Raw genomic sequence first — 20,464 nt, 5'->3', positions numbered from 1 at the left:
TCTTGAGTTGTTAAAGCAGGCTGAGGCCTGAGGTCAAATTTAGGAAATATTCTGGCACCTCCCCTTCAGAAGGGAAACTGGAAACTTTTTAAAGATCAAAAATGTTGAGGCTGTAGGAGACATTCTTTCCATGAAAAACGTACCATTAGGCCTATAACAAACGTGTAATTAGGCTTTAGCTGTTAGGTGTGTTTATCACATGAATCGAATGCTGATGTTATATTATTTGCGCTACAGGCTGTAGATAATAGATGTGTATAAACTGGCGTAGGGTGATCTTACACTGTGGTGAGAAAGGAGTGAGATTGCGGCGCGGGCGCCAACCGTGCGGATCTATCGCCTCAGTGCCTATGATTAGTTGAACGTCTGTAGCAAAAATGATTCATGGCAAAAAAATGCTCATTACATTACATCTTAACATACGGCTTGACTGGAAAGTAGTAATATCAACGAACACATTTATATTTAAGTTATTAAAGCCTGAAGACTGAGTGAAGTGCAAATCCTTTCCCCCTGTGAGCAGCGCTACGTGTTCACCTCCAGGTCCTGCTGGCGACAGCAGCAATCTTTGTTCTTATTTTCATTCTCCGTCACCCACCCCTCTTTCTCTCTCTCTCTCTCTTTCTCTCTCTCTCTCTCTCTCTCTCTCTCTCTCTCTCTCTCTCTCTCTCTCTCTCTCTCTCTCTCTCACTCTCTTTCCATCTCTCTCCCTCTTTCTCTCTTTCCATCTCTCTCCATCTCTCTATTTCTCTGATTGCCTGAGCCTGTTCTGGCTGAAAGTCGATCTCATAACGACATAGCGGGTGGAGTTGCTAGCAAGAGGAAGAGAGAGAAAGAGAGAGACATCGGGGATAGGGCACTGTGAAGAACGGGAGACACGAAGACTGACTCGGGACGGAGTTTGTTGCGGAGTTTAGAGACTTTAACCATAGACAAGATGCCCCCCTCACCAAATAAATCACCCATGAAGCAAGCAGTGTTCTCCCAGGCGTCGTCCCTGCCGTGCCCTTCGTAAGTACAGACATGGTCTTGATTTGGGGCTGTGCTGCCTATTGTGTGTTAGTGTGTTAATACGTCCAAAAAGACTGGAAACTGTTGGTGTTTCGGTTGTACCCGATGGATGCTTTTCCATGAAAGGCGACAAAGAAATAACCTAATCCATTCCGGTAGCTATGCTCACGAGCAGATTTAACGGTAATACTCTACGAAATGTTTGCCTTTGAAAGAATGTACTTGTTAAAGACGTGGGTATTTACGTTGAAATACAAACAGACTGGACACGGTAGGAATGCAAACTTGGTGGCAGTGCAGCAGATAATAGCGGTATTTCCTTGGCAATGACAATGACACAAGTAGGCCTACCTGAACAACCCAAACCATTTACAGTCTTTTTCAAACAAATGTTCTACACGAATATTGAAAAAGAAAAGTCTATATCGGAGCAGCTAGCCTACTTACAGTGCCTCATACTATTTGAAACATTCCTGAAAAAACACGTGTTTATTTATTAATGTGATTTTCCATAAATATATTCAGACTTAAGCGCGTGATGAAAAGGGTAGGCTAAAACAACTAATGCAAAGACAGAAAAACTTTCAAGCCTGTTCCACACGATGCCTTACCCACGGGCTACAACACATGAAACTATATATCTGTCCAACCTCTTTCCACAAGGACGCGGTGTCAGCATTCTCGGCTTGGTTTCACCTATACTGTTACAGATAACAACAGCACTAGAGTAGATGAAGTGAATCGTTGCGCCGTGCCTGGTAAATACAGACCGTTCCTTGACTCTGACCTCTGTCAGATACTGTTAGACTGTGGTTAAAACTATGCTCTTTTTTTGTTGATTTTCTGTTGTAGCCCAATTGCTACATGTAGTTTGGATAAAAGCGTTTCCTATGAATAACATGTAGCCTAAATGCAAAAGGTAAATCTAACGGCAAACACCGACTGTAACCCTATATAGATACAATTATACTGAGGCAGCTCTGGAAGCTTGTGTTGGCAGCTGAGACCTGGAAATTGAGAACTTGGCCCTGATTGGAGAGCAGTTGACGGATTGTCGCTAGATTTTTGAGGCAAGCAGCAATTATATTATTACATTTACATTTATTCATTTAGCAGACGCTTTTATCCAAAGCGACTTCCAAGAGAGAGCTTTACAAAGTGCATAGGTCACTGATCATAACAACAAGATAGCCACAAAACATTGCGAGTAGCCAAAACATGAAGCACACATTGTGAACAACAAAAGTAAGTGCCAAAGGGAAGAACCATAAGAGCATGTAGTTAAACAAGTTACAATTAAACAACATGAACCGCTATAAGTGCAAGTGTACCTGTGGAAAAAGCAAGCAACAACTAGAGAGGGTACAATTTCTGGGGAAATTGTAGGGTGTGCTTGCTTGCGTCGGTTGCACAGGGGTCCGTTTTTTAATGACATTTTTACAACTGATATTTCTGTATATTTTATATAAAAATGCATAGGGCCTACTTATTATTTATTTACATTTATTCATTTAGCAGACGCTTTTATCCAAAGCGACTTCCAAGAGAGAGCTTTACAAAGTGCATAGGTCACTGATCATAACAACGAGATAGCCACAAAACATTGCGAGTAGCCAAAACATGAAGCACACATTGTGAACAACCAAAATAAGTGCCAAAGGGAAGAACCATAAGAGCATGTAGTTAAACAAGTTACAATTAAACAACATGAACTGCTATAAGTGCAAGTGTACCTGTGGAAAAAAAGCAAGCAACAATAAAACAATATATCACAGCGAGTACAAAAATTTAAGTCAGTTACCACTAACCACAAGAGCAACAAGTCTCTAAGCAAGATCATTGTGATCCTTGAGGAAACTAACATCGGGTCAAGCGAACCATTCCTAAGTACCGTTGTACTCCCGGAACAAGTGCGTCTTGAGCCTTTTCTTGAAGGTGGAGAGAGAGATTTATAAAGATGACATAGATTTAAAAGCATCTTTTTTTTGCTGCTCATTTAGCCTACAACTCAAAATACGAGTGAAGTGTAGAATGAAATATGATATCTTCTCATTTCCCCTGCAAGAGGCAGCCTCATATCTGAATCAAAACGAATACATTTGGCAGACCGGTGTAAAAATTGACCTAATCTCTATGACTTAAACGTCCTTTTAAGTTTTCCCTTCTCGTGACTTAAACTTTCAGCTGCAGAAACGCCACAAGCAAAGAGGCCAGGTTGATAACTATTTACTCATTTTACTTTGTGATATGACACACAATTGTCATGTGTAATGTACAGTATAAGCTGATATTATTAAGGAAGTACATCTACTTTCGGAAACAGTAGTCTACTATTTCACTGAAGTATTAGCATCATGACATTAGCCTGTGTTGCCCGGGCAACACATATACTACAGTGGTCTATGATGTAGCGTTATCTGTTTTCAATCGTTAAAATAAACATTCCTCACATATACATTTTCGTTGTAGGGTTTATTCTGACATTAGTAAACGATTTGTTGGTGAAATTACCATTACCTGTGGTTTCAAACCAGTGTAGCTCACTGCAACGCTGTAGCTTACGTGAGACACACTACAAAAACATCTACACTACACAGCTGTTTAGGAAGTCAAACGGCGACAGAACATGTTCGGCACTCCCCTTACTTAAATCAAAAGTCTATCTAACTACTAACCTGAACTTCATTGCCACAGCCTAAACGTTGTCAATCTGTTCATGAAAATAATTAATTTCAGTTTAAACCGTACAACGGAACGTTAAATCCAATTCAACCAACGCAATCGCTACCAAGACGAACACAGCAGTAGTCTAGTACTGTACCGTAGTAGTACAATTTACCGGGGCAGCTTCTCCACACAGGGCTATATCGCATGTTGCGTTGTTACTGACAATGATCGCTACCAGTGAGCTTTTTATGAAAGCGATTTTCCACTAAATAAATGTCAAGTTTATTTACGTTTTGGGGTGCATATCTTCAGTTAGAAGATGGTACTGTTTGAATCGCGATTCAATCTTCTACTGCCGGTAACGTCGTAGAATAATCTTCAAAGGGGGTTATTTATTCATGAATGAATGCAATATGAGTAGGCTAAATGCCTTAAAATATCACGAGAAGGGAAAAACTTAAAAGGACGTTTACGTCATAGAGATTAGGTCAATTTTTACACTGGTCTGCCAAATTTATTCGTTTTGATTCAATGAGGATGCCTTTTGCAGGGGAAATGAGAAGATCTATTTCATTCTACACTTCACTCGTATTTTCAGTTGTAAATGAGCAGCAAAAAAAAATTCTTTTAAATCTATGTAATCTTTATAAATAATAAGTATGCATTTTTATATAAAATATAGCCTACAGAAATATCAGTTGTAAAAATGTCATTCAAAAACGGACCCCTGTGCAACCGAGCAAGCAAGCACACCCTACAATTTCCCCAGAAATTGTACCCTCTCTAGTATATATGTGAGAACAAAGGTTGTGCTCTCGCCGAAGGCTTGAGCACACCCAATAAAGACAAATAATTGAAATTTTATTTGGTCTTCTTCATTGCCTACAAATAGAAATCTAACAATGAGTATGTTTATCGGCTATTGTTCCTATAATTTACATGATTCACCTGTGACCATGTACCGTCCTGTAACTGGTGTTTCAGAAAATCTATTTCAAGATTGTAGGGGATCAATATTGACCAAACAACCAAAACTAATTCCCCTATGGTTTGAAAGAAGATGTACTAACAGTGTATTAACACTAACCAAATAATGCCAATACCAATGGAATTACAGTTATTTGACTCTATGGGTTAAATCAGAGCAAGAATGGTCAAAGTAATGTTAAATAATATGATCATTTAATCCTATTGCAAATGAATTAAATCATTTTTTTTTTAAGAAACAGGGACAGCGTACAATAAACATTAACCTCAAGAGGAGAGATGCATAGTAGGCCTACCAGGTTTTAGCTCAAGAGCAATTTTTCCCCGTAGTCCCTGGGCAGGCTGATCTTAACTAAAATACATAATACATCATACATACATGAATAGTGACATTTACATTGACCAAGTAAATAATATAAAAAAGGTCATATTCACACCTTTCATGTACTCAAATCTACTCTTTTAGACCTCAGAACACACACTTACACATACATGTGTCATGTATGTGTAATGTCACATGTCATGTCACATGTGGGTCATGCAAGCCTGTAAATAAAAGTACATGGGGAGAGAATTACCAGTAGCTACCATACATCATTCTCTGCATCCATTTCTGCGGCAGCAGTCGGTCTCTTCGTCATCTTAATCATCATCATCATCCTTTGATGAAAAGCATTCTGTTGGGGGAAACTGCTACTACAAGTTCAAATATGCACCAATTGATATTTACTTTGTATTATGTCGAATATGATTAAAATCAAGGTGACGTCGAGGTTACAATCACAAGCGTATAGCCTAAGCAAAATATGTCTTACCTGTTCGTAGTACGTTTTCATATTTAATATAACATTGAACATGCTATTTCATTTATTTAAGTCCACCACTTTTTCTCCTGTAATATTACATTCACATTTAGTCATTTAGCAGACGCTCTTATCCAGAGCGACATACAGTAAGTACAGGGACATTCCCCCCGAAGCAACTAGGGTGAAGTGCCTTGCCCAAGGACACAACGTCAATTGACACAGCCGGGAATCGAACTGGCAACCTTCAGATTACTAGCCCGACTCCCTCACCGCTCAGCCATCTGACTCCCATATTAACGGACAGTGGGGTTAAATGTTCAATGTTTGGACTGGCTATTACATTCAAATGTATGCATTGACTTGGCAGTTTGTCTCCCACGCCAATTGTATACGCTGCTACAGCCGTGTTGCTTTTTTCCAGAATATGTGCTCAGATTGACGTTTTTTGTCCCCAGGTGCCATGGTGGATCTTAGTATCGGAGCTCCATTGATGTAGGCTTTTAATAGTTCTCATGCCCGAGCTTAACTCAGAGTTGACGTACTCAGAGTTGAGTTAATAAATTCAAATCAGCTTATCTGGAAACGAGTTTTTCGGAGTTTCCCATTTTAGAGTAACTCAACTCAGAGTTCAGGGTTAGGCTCAGAGTTTGTTAAACCCGCTACCTGGAATACCCCTCTGGAGCGGTTCACAGCCGAAGACACCGACGTTCTTGTCAGGGCTGTAAAAAATAGAGAAGTGACATTGTATGGCGATGGGAGAAGAAACCCACCCAAATTAGCGGTTAAACAGGCATGGGAGGAAATTTACATTTAGTCATTTAGCAGACGCTCTTATCCAGAGCGACTTACAGTAAGTACAGGGACATTCCCCCGAGGCAAGTAGGGTGATGTGCCTTGCCCAAGGACACAACGTCATTTTGCATGGCCGGGAATCGAACTGGCAACCTTCAGATTACTAGCCCTATTCCCTAACCGGTCAGCCACCTGACTCCGAATTGCCACAATCGTTCACATACATAGAGATTTCTTTTCTTTTTAATCTTTGACATGAAAGAAATGTAACAGCCATACAATAAATCAAAACAATGTAACGCAGCTTCGCAGGAAGAAGACACTGGCCTTGCCAGCAGTGCTCACGGGCCAAGCATGCGCCTTTAAAATAGCATCTGAATAACGCGCCACTGACTTTAGACTACGTTTTTCCTGGTCTGTGGCAGAATTGTTTTCTGAAACTGCAAAATGGCACCAGGGAACGTTTGCGCCGGAACACGCCTCCTTTTTTCGCTGAACCGCCCCCGGGAGCGCAAGGTCATTCCCTAATTTACCGACGTGCGTCTGTGGAGGGAAAAGTCTGCTGTGCGTCGAGTGCAAAAAAGGAATGATACATGCGTCGGTGTACAAAGTCAATTGCGCTTGTGCAAGATAGGGCCCTGTATGTCATGTGTGTAGTTTGTGTGTAGCATGTGTGTATTGTAGTGTGTGTGTCCTGTGGCTGGTGTGTGTGTGTCCTGTATGTGTGTGTCCTGTGGCTGGTATGTGTGTGTCCTGTAGAGTGTACCAGCAGTGTTGGAGGCTCTCTTATCCTTTGCCCTTGAGACGCCTCGCCTCACTTCACGGTTGTTCCACTGGACCCATGAAAGGGTCTGATGTTGACTTATGATATTGTTGTTTTTGCTGCATTACCTTAATCTAGATGTTTCCCGCACGTTTTCCCCTTTGGGCGGCGTTTCGCTGCTTGAGCAAAGCCTAGCGCGGCTTTGACAAGAATGCCCACTAATTCTGCCGCTGGGAGCAGAAAAGTTGGAAATAAATCCACAGGAGTTGATGTTTAGAAGTTTGTCTCTTGTTAGAGAACTCCGAAAATCCTAGCAGAACACTGAATTAACTGACAAGACAAAACAAGGCGCACCGTCCTGCCGAGGTCCATCATCGGCGCCATCTTTGATCAATGTTAACACAACAGTAAACGAGCAACGTACATTGTGCAGTGTTTGTGGGCCGGGCGATCAGCAGAGTGAGCTAGAGAGCTGCCAGGGTTAGGGTTAGTAATGTCTCAGCTAAAAACACACACATGCTGCACACTCCGTGTTCCACAACATAAAAAACATTATATTTTGACTCGAATAAATACAGTAAAATCACCGGAACAAGCCAGGGGGCAAAAACAGACATGCAAAACCACCAAAATCTATTGGGGTCTTTGCTTCAAGCCAAGGAGCAGAGGGTGGGGCCTTGGATTGCGTACACTTTTTATTTGGTTCTTCTTCAACTAGTGTAGGTTGTAATTCCTGCTGGTCCTTGCCTGCCCCCTGCAGGCGGTGGATGGTCTTGCTGCAGAGTCACCTGGGTAACCTATTGAGGCTGATGATGGTCCTCATGGTGCTTCTTACAGCCACACAGATCCTGGGAGTCGTCTTCCAGTGCAGGTATCACATTATCATGTCACATTAAAGTTTTGTTAGGTCATAGACTGAGTATGAATATAACGCAGTGGTAGAGCAAGAGATCCTGGGTTCAAATCATCTACTCTGTCTCCAGCAGTGGTGAAGAAACACCATTCCATTGTTTAAAAACATGTATCCCAAATCACACCATGGACAAAAGTAGGTGGCTACTACAAGAGCACTGATAAATGACAATAAAATGACACATAATAAAATAGAAACATTCTACATTACTTTTTTCATTAGGAGACATTATAAATAAGTGCCTGATCATGTTTCAGGACAATTTGATTGACAGGTGTGGTATGTGTTTGGTTCCAGGAATGACAAGCTGATGGATGTGCAGTTCAGCATGATCCAGAGAGCCCTTCCCTTACACTCAGCACACACACGTCCCAGCACAGAGACGCCAGAGGAGCGAGGAGAGAGGAGAGGAGGGAGGAGAGGTCAGAGGTCACAAGATGCTGAGCCGAGGCAGGAAGTAAGAAAGCACCAAGAAGAACTCTTCTCATCTTCAAATCCTTCCTTGCCGAGAGGACTTGATGAACTTGTCACCAGAATCCTAAAGTCCAAGACAAATACACGCAGAGTCCAGTTACACGCCATTGTTCAGAGTTTGGATTTGGCCAATGAGTTGGGTAGTCCTAACAGCCCTGCCCAGTCACGCCCCCCTAGTCTCCATAGCAAGAGTCAGGATTCATTCCCGGGATTCCCCCAGAATATAGCAGAGGTCAGAACATGTAGGCCAAAGAAGCACATCTTCTTCCTGAAGACACACAAAACTGCCAGCAGCACCATTCTCAACATTCTGTATCGGTATGGCGACAGCCAGAATCTGACCTTTGCCCTTCCGTATAACATGCACAGCCAACTGTTCTACCCTAACCTGTTTGCGTCCTACTTCGTGGAGGGTGAGCAGAGCAGGAGTAAGAAGAAGTTCCACATCATGTGTAACCACCTGAGGTTGAATATACCAGAGGTGAGTCCTGTCATGGATAATGTGCAGATGTTTTACATTGAAAATGCAGACCATTTGTGGCACGGTATGGTTAGGGTTCACTGCAATACACTACGTTACGGTACAGTACACTGTTACGTTTGGGTATGTTACAGTACCTTACAATATAGTATGTTATTTTGCAATAAGTTACAGTATGTTACAGCACACTACTATGTTGGGGCACGTTACAATAAGTTGCAGAAAGCAATGTTACGTTGGGGAACGTGACAGTATGATTAGTTACGTACAGGCATGGTACATTGCACTATGTTGGGGAACATTACAGTTTGATTAGTTACGTACAGGTATGGTAAGTAAGTAAGTACATTTTATTTATAAAGCACACTCTTAACACAGCAAGGCTGACCGAGGTGCCGAACAAAAGCACAAAATAATAATACAAATACATTTAAAACACTATAAAATACATAGTAAAAACAAAATACAAAACAGTCAAAATACAAAAGTCAACAACAGCAAAACAAGTAATATCACAACTCAAGAGGCAGTGGGAAACGCCAGTACATATGTGAGTCTTAAGTCTGGATTTAAAAGCAGACAATGAGGGAGCCTGCCTAATAGACAGGGGAAGCTGATTCCACAGCTTAGGACCAGCAACCGCAAAGGCTCTATCACCTGTGCGTATACAGCGTGATCGAGGAATATACAAAAATAGCTTGTCTGCAGACCTCAGTGACCTAATGGGTGCATGCAATTTTAAGAGGTCCGAGATATATGAAGGGGCCTGTCCACTAAGAGCTTTAAAAACAAACAGTAACATTTTAAAAAGTATTCTAAACTGGACAGGAAGCCAGTGCAAAGAGATCAAGACTGGGGTAATGTGGTCAAACTTCCTAGTGGACGATAAAATTCTGGCAGCAGCATTCTGCACCATCTGAAGACGGGCAATTGAGGACTGGGGGGGACTATCATAAAGGGAATTACAATAATCTAAACGTGAGGTGATAAAAGCATGAATAACAGTTTCAAGGTCTTTAAAAGACAATGCAGATTTAACCTTATAAATCAGTCGTAACTGATAGAAACTATTTTTCACAACTGAGTTTATCTGCTTAACTAACCCAAGGTCTGAGTCAAAAATTAACCCAAGATTCTTAACATGAGAGCTGACATTAGGGAAAACATTACTAATCCTATTAACAAGACTAGCTCTAGAGCCAGCAGGACCAAAAATAATCACTTCAGTCTTTTCATCGTTCAGTTGGAGAAAGTTACTTGAAAGCCACTTTTTTATATCCGCAAAGCAGTTTAAGAGAGGTTGAACAGAATCATTGGGTTTCAAAGGCAGATAGTTGTGTGTCATCGGCATAAAAATGAAACGAGATGTTTATGGAGCTAAATCAGGGCAAAATGTTTTGTTAATTTGAAGAAAAAAAATCTTTAGTTGAAAAACTAAAGTTTGACATTTAAAATGTACGTTTTGGTCAAAAACGTGAAAAATAAAACCATGAATTAAAAGAAAAAATACGTTTACCATTTTTTTTTTCAAGTTGAATAAAATTTCGATTAAAGTCTGGAATTATTTTGAATAAATTATTAATTTTCACTTTTAGATTTTCACAGTTTCACATTTAATGTTTTCAGATTCAAAACTTTTTTTTTTACGGCTTCAATTTTTTTTGAGTTTCAGGTTGTTTTTTTTTGTTTTTTTGGGGGGGGGGTATATGGTACAATACATTATGTTGGGGTACTTTGCGGTACACATTCGGTCCAAATGCCGACCAATCATTCAGTTCAATCCATTCAAAATGATTGGTCATGTTTATAACAATCCTTTAATTTTACTGTCAAAGCTTTAGATGTATTGGTTGCTATTAGGATGTGAAGTTTATTTCAGAAAATATGACAAAAAGTGAATCTCATCATTACTGACCTTGCTTTTGTATTTTGAAAAACCCATAAACATTTTGGAATTGGAATGGTTGATATGGTCTCAAAACGAGGCCAAAAGTTTTGCGAATATAAAAAAACTCAGTAAAAAAACACAAACACAATCAGGTTTTCCACCCGGCCATCCTGTCCATGTTCCCATGACAACAGGGATGAAGCTTACTCCCCCTAGAGGCTGAATGAGGTACACCAGTGCCCAGACAAAAAGCATGTTACGGTGTGTTGCTGTGAACCGGCAGCAGATTCCATGTCTGTAGAGGTAACACATCTGTAGAGGTAACACATCTGTAGAGGTAACACATCTGTAGATGTAACACATCTGTAGAGGTAACACATCTGTAGAGGTAACACATCTGTAGAGGTAACTGGCTCCCACATCTCGGAGTCAGGTGGCTGAGCGCTTAGGGAATCAGGCTAGTAATCTGAAGGTTGCCAGTTCGATTCCCGGCAGTGCAAAATGACGTTGTGTCCTTGGGCAAGGCACTTCACCCTACTTGCCTCGGGGGAATGTCCCTGTACTTACTGTAAGGCGTCTGCTAAATGACTAAATGTAAATGTAAAAGGTAACACATCTATAGAGGTAACACATCTGTAAACATTGTTCCAATAGCAATGGTCAACCCAAAAGTAAACGTATGTGGAATTATTACGATCTACACTATAACTACTGTTGTGTTGACCCTTCCTGTTACATTTCTCTCAGGTGAGGAAGGTTATGCCTGAAGACTCATTCTACTTCTCTATACTGAGGAATCCTGTCGACATGATGGAGTCAGTCTTCATGTACTACAAAAGCAGCCCAGCGTTTGTCAAGAGTAAAGATCTTGATGACTTCCTGGGCAACGGTTCAAGTCATTTCAACATGTCTCTACCCGGCAACCACTATGCACGCAACCTCCTGTCTTACGACTTTGGTTTTGACAACAACATCGCTGCAGATGACCCTGGCTTGGTGAAAATGGCTTCCAATGTGATAACTGCAATTCAGCATGATTTCCAACTCATTCTTATATCCGAGTACTTTGATGAGTCAATGATCCTGCTCAAATACGCCCTCTGCTGGTCGCTGGATGATGTGGTCTCCTTCAGACTTAACAGCCGCAATCAAGGCTCACGCCGCACTCTCTCGTCACTCACTGCTGACAAGATCCGAACCTGGAACGCCCTCGACTGGCGTGTTTACCTGCACTTTAACGCCACCTTCTGGAGAAGAGTGGACATTTTGGTGGGTCGGAAGGAGATGAAGCGAGAGGTGGCTCAGTTGCAGGAGCGACGCGCCCAGCTGACAAGAACCTGCCTCAAAGAGGGTGGGGCAGTTGACCCTTCACAGGTCAAAGATACCGAGCTGAAGCCATTCCAATATGGCGCAGCCGTTATCCAAGGTTACAACTTGAACCCGGGTTTGGACGGCCCTGACAGAACTTTCTGCCAGAAGCTCATCACTCCAGAACTGATGTACACGAAGGCTCTGTACACCAAGCAGTTCCCAGAGCTAGCGGCCAAGCACGTACAAGCTGCCAGGATGGCTGCCTCAAAGCATCAGGCCAGGATGAACCAATCAGGTCCAGGAAAGGCAAAGGAAGCCTAGTGTAGGGTGGGGCCTGGAGTGAGGTCAATAGGAGGACAGTCTAGGGTGGGGCCTGGAGTGAGGTCAATAGGAGGACAGTCTAGGGTGGGGCCTGGAGTGAGGTCAATAGGAGGACAGTCTAGGGTGGGGCCTGGAGTGAGGTCAATAGGAGGACAGTCTAGGGTGGGGCCTGGAGTGAGGTCAATAGGAGGACAGTCTAGGGTGGGGCCTGGAGCGAGGTCAATAGGAGGACAGTCTAGGGTGGGGTCTGGAGCGAGGTCAATAGGAGGACAGTCTAGGGTGGGGCCTGGAGTGAGGTCAATAGAAGGACAGTCTAGGGTGGGGCCTGGAGCGAGGTCAATAGGAGGACAGTCTAGGGTGGGGCCTGGAGCGAGGTCAATAGGAGGACAGTCTAGGGTGGGGCCTGTGGTCAACAACGAGGTAGTTTTTTTGCAGGTTTGATTCATTCTGAAATCATTGTTCAGCATTGTCTCCTTTTATTCTATTTTATTTAAGTGGTTTCAGGTACAACAACACCTTTCACTGTATATTGTACCATGTATAATCATGTATGTGACAAATACAAATCTTGACTCTTGAATCTGAATCTTGAATTTAATGCATAAAACTTTTCATAAATGTAACTAGATTTTCTATAAATGTACATTATGCCAGAAAGTCTGGTGAATTATAATTTTCACGTTGGGACAGTTTTACAGGAACGTCTGGTTAAGCAACAACACGGTCTAAGCCTGATAGTAAGCCTGCCCCAGACCAGGTTAGTTTTTCAGCATACGTTGCCATAGTAACTGAGTTCAAACTACGTTGAGCTGGCTTTATGGAACCGAATGAACTGGAAATGAGTCGGACTAAGCCTGGCTTATTCAGTAAACTCACTTTATGGAACAAAAAACTAAACAACAAACCACAGACAAGAAACTAAAAACCTATCTTACAACTGTTGGATAACATGATACACTGTCAGTCATTTTATGCCTGGTCCGAACTTAAGAAAACTAACAAAATGACTGGACTTCCCTCAGGTAGGACCTCCTAAAGGAAAACTACAAATAGTAAAAAATAAAAATAATAATTTGTTTAATTGTGTTTGTATCTTGTTCATTGACACCCTGCTATAAGCAGTTTTACAATTATAGATATAATAGTTAATGTTTTGTTTGAAAAAAAAGAAACGTTTTGTTCTCTATGAACACCTTTTAAGTTGATGAGACCCTCAGAGTTGTTTAACAACACAGATAGCTCAGTGTCACTAAGACTAATCACATTTTTGGGCGCCCCACTACTTGCCAACCAATTATGTTCCAGCAATCCTGTCCCTGCCAATAGCCTTCGGCCAAGTGAGCCCTTCCTCCTTGTCTTTTTTTACACAACCTATTGCAGCTTTACAATGTATGAATGTATGTTTGAAATGCTAAACAAAGTGCCTCTTTGTTGTGACCTCTCATAGCAGCAGGTAAGACATATGAAGGCTTTCTACCAATACTACTTTTGGTGCTTCACAAGTAATAAAACCACCAGTATATCCCACATCAACACCTACAGTCTTATCACTGTTGCACTTGTATAAGCAATGTTATAGTTGGGTGATCATGCCCTCTCATTGGCTGAATCAAGTTCCCGTCAAACTATTCCTGGTATTTCTGCCAGCTTATCTGAATTCCTTCTGAGGGTGTCATTCGTATGTAAACCAGTAGTGTCCTTGTCATTGCATTCAAAGCTTTTCTGATCAGCAATTATGACACAGTGGCGCCCTCTTGTGCTACAAGACGAATCTTCAGGTTACGGTTTGGCAGGACAGCACAGGGATGTAATGTTTTGGGTCAGTGCATGTGTGTGGTGCATGTGTGTGTATGTGTGTGTGTGTGTGGTGCATGTGTGTGTGCGTGTGTGTGTGTGTGTGTATGTGCAGTCATGCACGCAGTGGGCAGCCTAGTCACCAGGCTTGTGTACTGAGAGATGGCTTGAGAAGACATGTTTAATATATGTGCACTCACACTGTTTGTGAGTGTTCTCTCTGTGAGTGTGTGTGTGTGTGTGTGTGTGTAACTATGGATATGCATACAAATTGCCCTGTGAAGACTGCAGTAAAACACAGTGACTGTGTTCAGAAACAAAGTCCCTGTTTAACCTCTGACACAGCTGCTCCAGCTCTCCTCCTCCGCTTCAGTTTCAAATGATTGCTGATGTTCTTGGAAACCTCAGTTTCAATGGATCACTATGTTGTAGTGTTGTTGCAGAGGAACTGAGATGTAAATGTGGATAGTTAACACATTAAACCAAATACCACAGACTGCAGTTACATTTAATTTAACCTTTATTTAACCCTTGTGTTCTCTTCGGGTCATTCTGACCCATCAGTCATTGTGACCCACCATCGTATTGCGACAACTTTACCGCATACAAAAACACGCATAAACACACACACACACACATCCACACACACAAACATCCACACACACATCCACAGACGTGGGCGGACTGGGAAAGGCTGATATGGGCGCTCTCTAATCCCTGTATGCGTTGCGTTCGTATCGACGCTGCCCAGATGAACACATCCACGACTCACTGCACTACCTGGTCACACTGTGATACCTCTGCCCTCTGCTCACCTGCCTCGACACACCCCTCTGCCCTCTGCTCACCTGCCTCGACACACCCCTCTGCCCTCTGCTCACCTGCCTCGACACACCCCTCTGCCCTCTGCTCACCTGCCTCGACACACCCCACTGCCCTCTGCTCACCTGCCTCGACACACCCCTCTGCCCTCTGCTCACCTGCCTCGACACACCCCTCTGCCCTCTGCTCACCTGCCTCGACACACCCCTCTGCCCTCTGCTCACCTGCCTCGACACACCCCACTGCCCTCTGCTCACCTGCCTCGACACACCCCACTGCCCTCTGCTCACCTGCCTCGACACACCCCTCTGCCCTCTGCTCACCTGCCTCGACACACCCCACTGCCCTCTGCTCACCTGCCTCGACACACCCCACTGCCCTCTGCTCACCTGCCTCGACACACCCCTCTGCCCTCTGCTCACCTGCCTCGACACACCCCACTGCCCTCTGCTCACCTGCCTCGACACACCCCACTGCCCTCTGCTCACCTGCCTCGACACACCCCTCTGCCCTCTGCTCACCTGCCTCGACACACCCCTCTGCCCTCTGCTCACCTGCCTCGACACACCCCTCTGCCCTCTGCTCACCTGCCTCGACACACCCCTCTGCCCTCTGCTCACCTGCCTCGACACACCCCTCTGCCCTCTGCTCACCTGCCTCGACACACCCCTCTGCCCTCTGCTCACCTGCCTCGACACACCCCTCTGCCCTCTGCTCACCTGCCTCGACACACCCCACTGCCCTCTGCTCACCTGCCTCGACACACCCCTCTGCCCTCTGCTCACCTGCCTCGACACACCCCTCTGCCCTCTGCTCACCTGCCTCGACACACCCCTCTGCCCTCTGCTCACCTGCCTCGACACACCCCTCTGCCCTCTGCTCACCTGCCTCGACACACCCCACTGCCCTCTGCTCACCTGCCTCGACACACCCCTCTGCCCTCTGCTCACCTGCCTCGACACACCCCTCTGCCCTCTGCTCACCTGCCTCGACACACCCCTCTGCCCTCTGCTCACCTGCCTCGACACACCCCTCTGCCCTCTGCTCACCTGCCTCGACACACCCCACTGCCCTCTGCTCACCTGCCTCGACACACCCCTCTGCCCTCTGCTCACCTGCCTCGACACACCCCTCTGCCCTCTGCTCACCTGCCTCGACACACCCCTCTGCCCTCTGCTCACCTGCCTCGACACACCCCTCTGCCCTCTGCTCACCTGCCTCGACACACCCCTCTGCCCTCTGCTCACCTGCCTCGACACACCCCTCTGCCCTCTGCTCACCTGCCTCGACACACCCCTCTGCCCTCTGCTCACCTGCCTCGACACACCCCTCTGCCCTCTGCTCACCTGCCTCGACACACCCCTCTGCCCTCTGCTCACCTGCCTCGACACACCCCTCTGCCCTCTGCTCACCTGCCTCGACACACCCCTCTGCCCTCTGCTCACCTGCCTCGACACACCCCTCTGCCCTCTGCTCACCTGCCTCGACACACCCCTCTGCCCTCTGCTCACCTGCCTCGACACACCCCTCTGCCCTCTGCTCACCTGCCTCGACACACCCCTCTGCCCTCTGCTCACCTGCCTCGACACACCCCTCTGCCCTCTGCTCACCTGCCTCGACACACCCCTCTGCCCTCTGCTCACCTGCCTCGACACACCCCTCTGCCCTCTGCTCACCTGCCTCGACACACCCCTCTGCCCTCTGCTCACCTGCCTCGACACACCCCTCTGCCCTCTGCTCACCTGCCTCGACACACCCCTCTGCCCTCTGCTCACCTGCCTCGACACACCCCTCTGCCCTCTGCTCACCTGCCTCGACACACCCCTCTGCCCTCTGCTCACCTGCCTCGACACACCCCTCTGCCCTCTGCTCACCTGCCTCGACACACCCCTCTGCCCTCTGCTCACCTGCCTCGACACACCCCTCTGCCCTCTGCTCACCTGCCTCGACACACCCCTCTGCCCTCTGCTCACCTGCCTCGACACACCCCTCTGCCCTCTGCTCACCTGCCTCGACACACCCCTCTGCCCTCTGCTCACCTGCCTCGACACACCCCTCTGCCCTCTGCTCACCTGCCTCGACACACCCCTCTGCCCTCTGCTCACCTGCCTCGACACACCCCTCTGCCCTCTGCTCACCTGCCTCGACACACCCCACTGCCCTCTGCTCACCTGCCTCGACACACCCCTCTGCCCTCTGCTCACCTGCCTCGACACACCCCTCTGCCCTCTGCTCACCTGCCTCGACACACCCCTCTGCCCTCTGCTCACCTGCCTCGACACACCCCTCTGCCCTCTGCTCACCTGCCTCGACACACCCCACTGCCCTCTGCTCACCTGCCTCGACACACCCCTCTGCCCTCTGCTCACCTGCCTCGACACACCCCTCTGTGCCCTCTGCTCACCTGCCCTCGACACACCCCACTGCCCTCTGCTCACCTGCCTCGACACACCCCTCTGCCCTCTGCTCACCTGCCTCGACACACCCCTCTGCCCTCTGCTCACCTGCCTCGACACACCCCTCTGCCCTCTGCTCACCTGCCTCGACACACCCCTCTGCCCTCTGCTCACCTGCCTCGACACACCCCTCTGCCCTCTGCTCACCTGCCTCGACACACCCCTCTGCCCTCTGCTCACCTGCCTCGACACACCCCTCTGCCCTCTGCTCACCTGCCTCGACACACCCCTCTGCCCTCTGCTCACCTGCCTCGACACACCCCTCTGCCCTCTGCTCACCTGCCTCGACACACCCCTCTGCCCTCTGCTCACCTGCCTCGACACACCCCTCTGCCCTCTGCTCACCTGCCTCGACACACCCCTCTGCCCTCTGCTCACCTGCCTCGACACACCCCTCTGCCCTCTGCTCACCTGCCTCGACACACCCCTCTGCCCTCTGCTCACCTGCCTCGACACACCCCTCTGCCCTCTGCTCACCTGCCTCGACACACCCCTCTGCCCTCTGCTCACCTGCCTCGACACACCCCTCTGCCCTCTGCTCACCTGCCTCGACACACCCCTCTGCCCTCTGCTCACCTGCCTCGACACACCCCTCTGCCCTCTGCTCACCTGCCTCGACACACCCCTCTGCCCTCTGCTCACCTGCCTCGACACACCCCTCTGCCCTCTGCTCACCTGCCTCGACACACCCCTCTGCCCTCTGCTCACCTGCCTCGACACACCCCTCTGCCCTCTGCTCACCTGCCTCGACACACCCCTCTGCCCTCTGCTCACCTGCCTCGACACACCCCTCTGCCCTCTGCTCACCTGCCTCGACACACCCCTCTGCCCTCTGCTCACCTGCCTCGACACACCCCTCTGCCCTCTGCTCACCTGCCTCGACACACCCCTCTGCCCTCTGCTCACCTGCCTCGACACACCCCTCTGCCCTCTGCTCACCTGCCTCGACACACCCCTCTGCCCTCTGCTCACCTGCCTCGACACACCCCTCTGCCCTCTGCTCACCTGCCTCGACACACCCCTCTGCCCTCTGCTCACCTGCCTCGACACACCCCTCTGCCCTCTGCTCACCTGCCTCGACACACCCCTCTGCCCTCTGCTCACCTGCCTCGACACACCCCTCTGCCCTCTGCTCACCTGCCTCGACACACCCCTCTGCCCTCTGCTCACCTGCCTCGACACACCCCTCTGCCCTCTGCTCACCTGCCTCGACACACCCCTCTGCCCTCTGCTCACCTGCCTCGACACACCCCTCTGCCCTCTGCTCACCTGCCTCGACACACCCCACTGCCCTCTGCTCACCTGCCTCGACACACCCCTCTGCCCTCTGCTCACCTGCCTCGACACACCCCTCTGCCCTCTGCTCACCTGCCTCGACACACCCCTCTGCCCTCTGCTCACCTGCCTCGACACACCCCTCTGCCCTCTGCTCACCTGCCTCGACACACCCCTCTGCCCTCTGCTCACCTGCCTCGACACACCCCACTGCCCTCTGCTCACCTGCCTCGACACACCCCTCTGCCCTCTGCTCACCTGCCTCGACACACCCCACTGCCCTCTGCTCACCTGCCTCGACACACCCCACTGCCCTCTGCTCACCTGCCTCGACACACCCCACTGCCCTCTGCTCACCTGCCTCGACACACCCCTCTGCCCTCTGCTCACCTGCCTCGACACACCCCTCTGCCCTCTGCTCACCTGCCTCGACACACCCCTCTGCCCTCTGCTCACCTGCCTCGACACACCCCTCTGCCCTCTGCTCACCTGCCTCGACACACCCCTCTGCCCTCTGCTCACCTGCCTCGACACACCCCTCTGCCCTCTGCTCACCTGCCTCGACACACCCCACTGCCCTCTGCTCACCTGCCTCGACACACCCCACTGCCCTCTGCTCACCTGCCTCGACACACCCCACTGCCCTCTGCTCACCTGCCTCGACACACCCCACTGCCCTCTGCTCACCTGCCTCGACACACCCCACTGCCCTCTGCTCACCTGCCTCGACACACCCCTCTGCCCTCTGCTCACCTGCCTCGACACACCCCTCTGCCCTCTGCTCACCTGCCTCGACACACCCCTCTGCCCTCTGCTCACCTGCCTCGACACACCCCACTGCCCTCTGCTCACCTGCCTCGACACACCCCTCTGCCCTCTGCTCACCTGCCTCGACACACCCCTCTGCCCTCTGCTCACCTGCCTCGACACACCCCACTGCCCTCTGCTCACCTGCCTCGACACACCCCTCTGCCCTCTGCTCACCTGCCTCGACACACCCCACTGCCCTCTGCTCACCTGCCTCGACACACCCCTCTGCCCTCTGCTCACCTGCCTCGACACACCCCTCTGCCCTCTGCTCACCTGCCTCGACACACCCCTCTGCCCTCTGCTCACCTGCCTCGACACACCCCTCTGCCCTCTGCTCACCTGCCTCGACACACCCCACTGCTCTCTGCTCACCTGCCTCGACACACCCCTCTGCCCTCTGCTCACCTGCCTCGACACACCCCTCTGCCCTCTGCTCACCTGCCTCGACACACCCCTCTGCCCTCTGCTCACCTGCCTCGACACACCCCACTGCTCTCTGCTCACCTGCCTCGACACACCCCACTGCTCTCTGCTCACCTGCCTCGACACACCCCACTGCTCTCTGCTCACCTGCCTCGACACACCCCACTGCTCTCTGCTCACCTGCCTCGACACACCCCTCTGCCCTCTGCTCACCTGCCTCGACACACCCCTCTGCCCTCTGCTCACCTGCCTCGACACACCCCACTGCTCTCTGCTCACCTGCCTCGACACACCCCACTGCTCTCTGCTCACCTGCCTCGACACACCCCTCTGCCCTCTGCTCACCTGCCTCGACACACCCCACTGCCCTCTGCTCACCTGCCTCGACACACCCCTCTGCCCTCTGCTCACCTGCCTCGACACACCCCACTGCCCTCTGCTCACCTGCCTCGACACACCCCACTGCCCTC

At 48.5% G+C, this 20,464-nt stretch overlaps 1 protein-coding gene across 2 annotated transcripts; it reads left to right on the top strand.

The window, feature by feature from the left end:
- The first annotated feature begins 679 nt into the window (after positions 1–679).
- gal3st2 (galactose-3-O-sulfotransferase 2) lies at positions 680–12,668 on the top strand. Of its 2 annotated transcripts, XM_062472865.1 has the most exons (5): positions 681–1,011; positions 7,787–7,897; positions 8,237–8,894; positions 11,530–12,413; positions 12,446–12,668. In XM_062472865.1, coding segments are annotated over exons 1-5 (1,728 nt in total). In that variant the 5' UTR covers positions 681–937; the 3' UTR covers positions 12,447–12,668. The 2 variants fall into 2 exon arrangements, with proteins under 2 accessions (XP_062328851.1, XP_062328849.1); XM_062472867.1 differs by lacking the exon at positions 7,787–7,897 and having other exon boundaries at positions 680–1,011; positions 11,530–12,668.
- The last annotated feature ends 7,796 nt before the right edge of the window (positions 12,669–20,464 follow it).

This window comes from Osmerus eperlanus, chromosome 11, assembly GCF_963692335.1.
Source record: "Osmerus eperlanus chromosome 11, fOsmEpe2.1, whole genome shotgun sequence".
In the NCBI taxonomy this organism is placed as follows: Eukaryota; Metazoa; Chordata; class Actinopteri; order Osmeriformes; family Osmeridae; genus Osmerus; species Osmerus eperlanus.
Note: the sequence above shows the minus strand (reverse complement) of the source record. Positions and strands in the feature narration are given on the sequence as shown.

Coding starts and splice junctions, on each gene's coding strand:
- gal3st2 (XM_062472865.1), top strand. CDS start 938: ATGCCCCCCTCACCAAATAAATCACCCATGAAGCAAGCAGTGTTCTCC. Junction 7,898..8,236: donor GGAGTCGTCTTCCAGTGCAG/GTATCACATTAT, acceptor GTTTGGTTCCAG/GAATGACAAGCTGATGGATG. Junction 8,895..11,529: donor TGAGGTTGAATATACCAGAG/GTGAGTCCTGTC, acceptor CATTTCTCTCAG/GTGAGGAAGGTTATGCCTGA.